This window comes from Brachypodium distachyon, chromosome 2, assembly GCF_000005505.3.
Source record: "Brachypodium distachyon strain Bd21 chromosome 2, Brachypodium_distachyon_v3.0, whole genome shotgun sequence".
Classification (NCBI taxonomy): Eukaryota; Viridiplantae; Streptophyta; class Magnoliopsida; order Poales; family Poaceae; genus Brachypodium; species Brachypodium distachyon.
Genome location: NC_016132.3, coordinates 23013911 through 23022484, shown reverse-complemented (window position 1 = coordinate 23022484; position 8574 = coordinate 23013911). Strand labels below are relative to the sequence as shown.

The 8574-nt window shown below is 41.4% G+C and overlaps 1 protein-coding gene across 1 annotated transcript; it reads left to right on the top strand.

Annotated features, from left to right (window-relative positions):
* The first annotated feature begins 514 nt into the window (after nucleotides 1-514).
* LOC100829290 (PHD finger protein ALFIN-LIKE 5) lies at nucleotides 515-7238 on the top strand. The gene is made up of 5 exons (XM_003568385.3): nucleotides 515-786; nucleotides 910-942; nucleotides 1643-1871; nucleotides 6506-6635; nucleotides 6705-7238. The coding sequence occupies exons 1-5, from the start codon at nucleotides 678-680 to the stop codon at nucleotides 6984-6986; spliced, it is 783 nt and encodes a 260-aa protein (XP_003568433.1). The 5' UTR covers nucleotides 515-677; the 3' UTR covers nucleotides 6987-7238.
* Nucleotides 7239-8574: the final 1336 nt, after the last annotated feature.

Here is an 8574-nt window from a genome sequence, read left to right as displayed (position 1 = left end):
TGCACCATGTGAGAAAAGTAGGGCTTGGTCCATGGTCCAAGGGCCCCCTCCTCTCACTTTTCTTGCCCCCCAATCTAACTCATTTGACCCCTTGACCATGACATGAGAGGCTTGACTCGTTGACTAGTATTCCTTTGTCACGTAGGATTGACCGTGTCACGTAGGTGTCTTTGACTCGTGCTTGCGAAATGTTGACTTGGTCGTCGTCATGTAGGATTTACGGCCCGGCCAATATAAGGGTTTTATTTTACTACAACACAACCCAAACCCAAGAAGGTAATAAGTTTACACGAAAACACGAACACATTATCCAAGTCTCATCTTTCAAAAATCACACTGGCTCAAATCCTCCTGCATACTACAAAAGATTTTGGAAGGGATAAAAGTCCCAGAAAATTGACTAAGATAGGTACGATGACGATACATTTGATAAAGGCAAAAGATATGATGACATAGGCAGCGGGTAGCCACTTGGAAACCAAAACCACTCCCGGGGCTCAAATCCTCCCCGGAAACGAACGCAAAATTCATTCCAAATAAAACCTCACCACCACTCCTGCGAGTCTGCGACCCTGTCCTGTCCCGTCCTCCCCTTCCTCGTGCTCGCCTCCACCCTCGCCTCTCGTTCCAGCGCCGCCGCCGCCGCCGCCTCCTCCTCCTCCACGCCGGAACCCTAAATGGACCCTGGTGCCGGTGCCGGCGCGCCGTACGCCTCCCGCACGGCGGAGGAGGTCTTCCGTGACTTCCGCGGCCGCCGTGCCGGCATGATCAAGGCCCTCACCCAAGGTCGGTACTCGGTAGCAGCCCCCATGTCTCTCCGCTTCTCGTTGCTTCTGGATTTGCCCGTGCGGCCACTCTGGTATCGCTGACGTGCCTTTTTGTGGTTGCTTGGTTGGTGGTTTTGTGCAGAAGTTGAGAAGTTCTACCAGCTCTGCGACCCCGGTGAGTCCGCTCGATCTCTTCCGGTGTAGGATTTGGGGGTGCCAAAGCTACCGGTGTTGCTATGTCTGGGTCGTCGGTTTCTCCGCTGGGAATTTCGGAGCTAAATTTGGTGAAAATTGTGGGTCTGGCTCTCTGCCGCGGTGGTAGCTTCGCCGCTTTCATCAATGCAATGATGAACTGGGGCTTGGTTAGGGGTTGGAAGTACTGAGCGGGGGCGAATTTGGATCCTTAGTTTCTTATGTTGCGTGGAATTGGAATCTTCGAATTATAATAGTTTTGTGGTTTTTGCTTGGTCGTTATATTTTGAGGATTCGACAGTTATTCCAGGTTGGGGGAGTTTGGGGAAAATAAATCATTTCTTGTGTGCTGGGAAATAATGACTCAGTTGTGTGTTGTCTCTTTGTTGGTTTGCTAGCTTTCTACCTTTTTCCTCCATAAATGCAGTCTAGCTCATTGCTTGTATGTTATGATTAGTTCTGTGCCTTGGAATTAGGAAGTTTTTTTGTCCCATTTCCACGTACTTTGGATTAGAAGCTTGACGTTTCTTCATTTGAGTTATCTATTAATGTAACCATTGTAACCTCTTTTCTCTTTCTTTACATAACATTGTCTTCTTGGTCCTTGCACTGAACTGCACAAATTTTGTAACTAGTACTCAGAAATTTTTCCTATGCATCACTAATTCTGTTTATTTGAACAGAAAAGGAGAACTTGTGCCTTTATGGGTACCCTAATGAAACATGGGAAGTGACCTTGCCAGCTGAGGAAGTCCCCCCAGAGATTCCTGAACCAGCACTAGGAATCAACTTTGCTAGGGATGGCATGAACGAGAAGGATTGGTTGGCACTAGTTGCTGTTCACAGTGATTCCTGGTTGTTGTCTGTTTCGTTCTACTTCGCAGCACGGTTTGGGTTTGACAAAGAGGCAAGGTAATGCTTCCATCAAACTTTTCAGTTTCCTTAAACAAGAATATATGTATTCATGTCTTGGTGCCCTTCATTTGCCATATTTTTTTGGATCATGTACAATTTGGTTAGCCTTGATCAAGGCATAGATGAGAATTGCCAAACGGATCTTCCCATTGATAGCTTCTGATTCTCTTCTTGCTTCTCCGGTATTAAGTGATTTGTTTGTTACTTTGTTTAGATGACCTCTATTAAGTATCCCACTCCATAAAAATAACTTTTGAAGCTCTTGCTGGTTTCTTCCATGTGCTGCTTTTGGTATTCTGAACAAATGAATTGAATGCATGCCCAGATGCTACACCACTTTATACACTAGCATATAGTCTGAGTTATGATGGTATTGTCCTTAGTTTTGTTGTGTAGGACTAAAATTGAATCCCATTGCTTTGTCTCCTTTGAGGTTATTTTGTCTGTCCCTCACCTACCCTCCAGAGCTGCATTCAAATTTATGATCTTGACAATTAATACTTCCTACCTTTACAGTGTATGCCACTGTTATAGGAGAAGTCAACTTTCTCAAACTTTCACCATTATTATACATCAAATATCTAGAGTAGCCATATGAAAAGGGTCCCAATAGATTTGTTGTGAAAAATAGCTTCATGAATAAAAAACTTAATAAGCTTTTGCTCATAGATAAGTATTAAAAATATCAGTCACAGGCACACCTGGAGACTGCAATTTCTAAAATGTTACATTATAAATGAATAAAGTTGTTCATTATATTTTTGTGAGTTCATTACATCGTTAACCTTTCTTGATTGAGTATTTAAAAATATCAGTCACAGGCACACCTGGAGACTGCAGTTTCTAAAATGTTACATTATAAATGAATAAAGTTGTTCATTATATTTTTGTGAGTTCATTACATCGTTAACCTTTCTTGATTGAGTATTGCAAAGGAATTTTCTGTCCTCGTGACACTTAATTTATGTGCAGTGAAGCAAAACACTAGAAGTTGCGGTCACATTTCATCCCAGGAAATTATTAAATTGCACAGTGAAAACCGCTACATTCACTAATGAAATTTGGCAGTACTAACGTGTCATGAGGAAATTATTAAATTGCACATTGAAAACCGCTTCTGTGGCAATCTAGATTTTAGAGTAAACAAGTTGCTGCCAAAAGTTTGTTTCATCTGTATAGTTTTATTCATAGCCTAGCATTTAGTAACACTTTATAGATGACTTGAGAATTAGTTGCTACTTGCCATTGAAGGTGAAAACAACATAAAGTTATACTCATTGAACTCTAGCACCACTTATATACAGAAGGCAGAGTGACCTGGACTGAACTGGATTCAAAACGAAGTTAGTACCTCGCTGCATGCATTTATCTAGTTTATCCAAATGCTCTGTATTATCTCCCTAAAAATCTTCTGCTAGCCTTGTAGCTTGATGCTTTTAAAAAACATCTTGGTGGCTTCTGAGTTCTGACTCAACCTAGTTGCCCCAGGGCACTTTAAGTAAGATAACTTTTTAACCTATTATTAGGCGGGAATAACTTTATTTCAGTGCCTGCAGTTTATTGTGGAGTTTCACAGGACAGTGTAATAATTTGACTAACATATTAACTGACAACTATCTTGAAATGTATTGAACTTGATCATCCTGATGAAAAATAATTTCGGACTGGCTTCTCTTTGATAGTAGTGAAAACACTCATGATAGACTTCGAACTGCTCCCAATACCTTTATCAAGAATCACAGTCCATTGGCCCCTCACTCATCAGATGACAATTGGAAAGTGCTTGAATTTTTTTGAAATTGGCTTAGGACAGCTCAAAGTTATTAAAGTTCTTGAAATGACACCTTAGGGATGACTTCGTATCTATCTGAAAATCGTAACAATGTCAAAGGTCTCAGGGATAATCTGGTGACCTATGTATTTATAGTGGTTGTAACTTAGGATGTGTTTGGTTCAATAATTTGTAACGTAATCTATTTACGGTGGTAATTGATAATGTTAAATCCTGTTGGCTTCAGTTGGGGAATAATCGGGTAACACGGTATCAGATCCCAGCCCAAAAGAAAACTGATTCCGCCCAAAGTTGGGTGTAATGGGAAGGCGGCCACACATGTTCAGTCTTCTGATTCTTCTCCCCTGTGATGTCTTCTTCTCCATGTCTCCCTCCAGCTGTATCGCCCCAACTGCCCCAACTATCCACTTCGATTCCCCTTTCTAAATGTGACCCTCTCCCATGCCCCCCTCCTTCCTAGGGGGGGGGGGGGGGGGCAGTGAGATGTGACAGTACATAGTTGACCCATTTGGTAAATCCATCCAAAACCTAAGCTCCCAAGCAATGCAAGGCGTCATGTACTTTGGTAAATGTTGACTGCTAGACTAATCAAGGGACCTCCATGATGAGTGTGTTCTATGTTCAGATAGGTTTCTGCCTCTCTGGTTTGCGATGTCTTGGGATATTATGAAATTAGCCAGGTGCAAAATTAAGAAATTCATTGTTTGGTCAAGTTCAAGAATCATGTGTCAAAGTGGTCAAATCCAAGGCTGATTGAAACTGCATTTCAGCAGCAAAAGTTGGAGCGACCTGAATGAATTATTGGTAAATTGCTAGCTGCTATTCTTTGGCTACTTCTGTTTAATATTGGTGCGTTCCGCCTCAGGGGCAGAGCTACTTTGGGGCCACCATGAGCCCTAGCCCCCCAGCCTAGGAGGAAAATAATAATAGTAGTGAACAGCTACTGTGTAGGTGAATTTATCAAAAAATTACATCGGTAACCCCTACCTATAATTTTAAAAGCCCATGAATTTCCACTTTCTATCTTCCATACCATTCAAATAAGCCACCAGTTCACACGTTCGCCATCCAACAGTCAAAACTTGGCTCTACTTTTATTCCCATCTACAAATTCTACTGTACAATAGACTTATAATAGTTTGACTTAGCATTGGATAGTTTGAATTGTCATTTGGCCCCTGGTCATATTTATCTCAAGCTTCTCGATTGTTTGACCTCATACGTAGTTTGCTCTTTTGCATGGGATAGCAACCATTATTTAGAGTGGATGTAAGGACGTTTCAAGAGCTAATTCCTCATTATGTGCATCATATTCTTCTATGTTGTGTGTATGGTAGTTAATTTACTTTTGATTTGAAGCTTGTATGACCTCGAGCGTTGGAAGATTAGCTAAACTCTTTTGTGGAATCAATGACAATTATAGGATGCCAATGAATCTAATGGATCATATTAATCTCAAAGAGTCATGCTAGCTTTTTAATTGATCTATAATGTATGTTTTTGTCGTATTTATTTATTTATTTTGCTCAACTGCGTGACCATCTTCATTGATCGCAATGAGTCTTGTCCTTGTTCTACATGACTACACCCGTGTTGTGAATCCCTTTGCTCTTTTATTTATTATTTTTGTCTGAAATCTCTAGTATTTATTATTATGATTATTATGTATATTTTAAGGAGAGTAGTTTGGTTCTCTATTGCATGTAGTGTTGACCACTGAACTGGTATAGGGGAGAAGCTGATAATTGGCTACTGTACTGATCCTAGCTATCATATACTATTAGGTTTTTGGCCATCATAGTTGCCTACTCTACTTATCCTAGCTATCATATACTCCCTCCAATCCTAAATTCTTGTCGTGGTTTTAGTACAAATTTGAACTAAAACCACGACAAGAATTTAGGATTGGATGGAGTACGTAGCTATTAAGGTAAATCCTAGTTATTGATGGCCTAAAACTATTGTTTATGTTGCACCAAATCAGACTGCCGCATGCATTTACAACCTCGGACACAAAACCTTCGGCCCTTGGCATTCAACCGTAACCAAACTAATCTGCATCTGGACATGATTAAGGCCAGTTGAGGTTCCCACTTCACTGTAAATCACATGGTTTCCTGGACTGACAACTGCATAAATGACTTGAATGGAGGATTTTTGTTCTTCACATTTCAACGAAATATATCTAGGAAAGAGAAAAACGAAAACAGAATGGTGACGGCTTAGCCTGTTGTCTCCTAAGTTCTTGGTGTTTTCACCAAGATATGCATGGAATACATTATTTCAACTTTTTTTTCCCATTTGTGTAATATGCAACAAAACGTCGGTGCGTTGCAACTGACTGAAAAATATACTTATATGTTTTAAATAGAATGAAGTACTATCATTTTGTTGTCTCCTATCAAATAATCCATACCCGCAAACATCTTAATTGTTTCTGTCTAATCAATAGATGACACGCTCTGAAGGTGATGGACTGTCTGGGATACTGCAGAACTATCCATTTACGAACCAGAGCGCTTTTGGGTCAACTATGGATGATTTTTCTATTTCTGCTAACTAACACTACCTGAAGGGCAATTTGTGGCATCCTGTTGATGAACACCAGCAAACTTGGTTTCGACATTTAATCGTGCAATTCAGTTAGGTTAAACTAAATCCTTAATGAGACAAAAGTTGAAGCTTCACTGCAATTTACCTTTGTTTCAATATTCTGTGGTCGTACTGAATCCACATAGTGATATATAAATAGGGTCTGGTTATTATGTGTTCAGTAAAGAACTGTTTCCTGCTACCATGGGTGATTGACAACCTCTTGTCTGTTTTATCTCTTACGCAGGAGGCGGCTCTTTAACATGATAAATAACTTGCCTACAATATTTGAAGTTGTGACCGGGGCTGCAAAGAAACAAACCAAGGAGAAGGGCCCCAACAGTACGAACAAGAACAATAAGCCAAGCACAAAAATTGTAAGTTTAGATACTTTTTATGCCACCTTGAAGTACAAGAGAGTCACTAATAACATGCTTCGTTTGTAGCCATCAAGACCAGAGTCTCATTCAAAGGCCCCGAAGGTGGTGGCTCCCCCCAAGGATGAAGATGATAGCGGCGAAGACTACGGAGAAGAAGAGGAGGAAGAGCGCGACAATACCTTGTGTGGAACTTGTGGAACAAACGATGGCAAGGATGAGTTCTGGATCTGCTGCGATAACTGTGAGCGGTGGTACCATGGAAAATGTGTGAAGATCACGCCTGCTCGAGCTGAGCATATCAAGCACTACAAGTGCCCAGACTGCAGCAACAAGAGAGCTAGGGCATAACAACGACAAGCACCAGCGGGACTTGGAACGGAACCAGTGCCAGCGCCAAATCGTCAATGTCTGCAGATATGGCCTAGCTTTCTAGCTTGTAGACTTATTTTTCATTTCAATCGAACACTGTTGAGTTGATTCACTCTTGATCCTGGCAGTTCTTGTTGCTCTGACTCTGAGTTGTCTTGAAACCATTGGTTGGTGTAGTATTGCCAGCTTCAATCTTCTCTTCAGCGGAAATGTCAAAGGCGTTCAGACTCAGAAAGCAACGGCCGTCTCCATTCAAACATAGATAGATTGTTCAGTACATACAGTGGCTCTGATAACATCAGGTGACTCGGTAAACCAGCAGGACCCTGCATCATGTTCAGCAGACTTTGCTAGAACATGAGCTGCCACATTACAACAACGATTAACGTGTTAGTAAAGCAACAAGATATAAACTTTGGAGCCCTACTTTTAATGTCAAAGACTAAGGCACCTAAGATCTACTACTCCCTCCTATCGGTATTACTTGCCTCAAATTTGTCCAAGTACAGATGCATCTATGTGTAAAAGACGTCTAGATACATGTAATATTTTAACAAGTAATTCCGGCCGGAGAGAGTATCATGTTTCAAACTTTTCACTTTGTTGATTATTACCAGCACAATAAGATGTCACAATAATATTCTGGAAACCAGTTTCTTCAGCACAATAAAGCATGGCGCATTGCAATAGCTTCACCCAGCTCTGGATTATCAACATGATCAACCACACGCTTGCTTGCACCTAGTACCGGGCGCAGGTTGTTTGGGATGACGACGCCAATGGAGACAGCATCTTGCTGGTATTGTTGTCATATCAACATTGATGAGGACCGATTCAGCCGGCCGCGGAGACCACTTGGGAATTGACTTCTAGTTCTCACGCCTGATGGAGACAGTCGATCTGAAGATGTGCAGTAAAATGAAGTCAACATAAGTTTTGATCTGACTCAGGACACGTGAAGGATGAGACAAATTTTTCACCATTTCAGAGTCAGAAAGCTGGCCATCCCTCCTGTCGTTGTTAGTTCCGTTCCTATGCTATCTTGCTGGTATTGTTGTGGTAGCTCATAATAGCGCACCTTCGGTGCCCGAAGCTTTTTCGTCACAACTCACAAGTGAAAATGGGTATGTACTACTACGCAAGGATAACGCGTACATGCCATGTAACATTTTTTTTCTCTTTTAAGGAATGCCATCATGGCTAGATTTATTAATACTCAAATAAGAGTAACATCAACAACAAGAAGAGGAACAGGAAAGCTCGGAGGATCGTCCAACCAAACGTTCAGTGGATCGACCCTAGCTACCTTAGCTAACTCATGCCATGTAACGTCTGGTTGTTTTCATCACGAGAGAGAGAAACATACGTGATTACATAACAACAACGAGGTGGCCTCAATACCACCAGGGGGCGCGCGCCGTTTCTATGGAGGTGTCGGAGAAGCCTTGGATAATCTCTGTTCACATTCCTTTTTCCACAGCACCAGCCTTAGCACATTGACGAGTTCTTCTCTGCTATTTATCCTCATCCTAGTCATAGCTGTCACTTTTTTGGACCAAGGGAATTT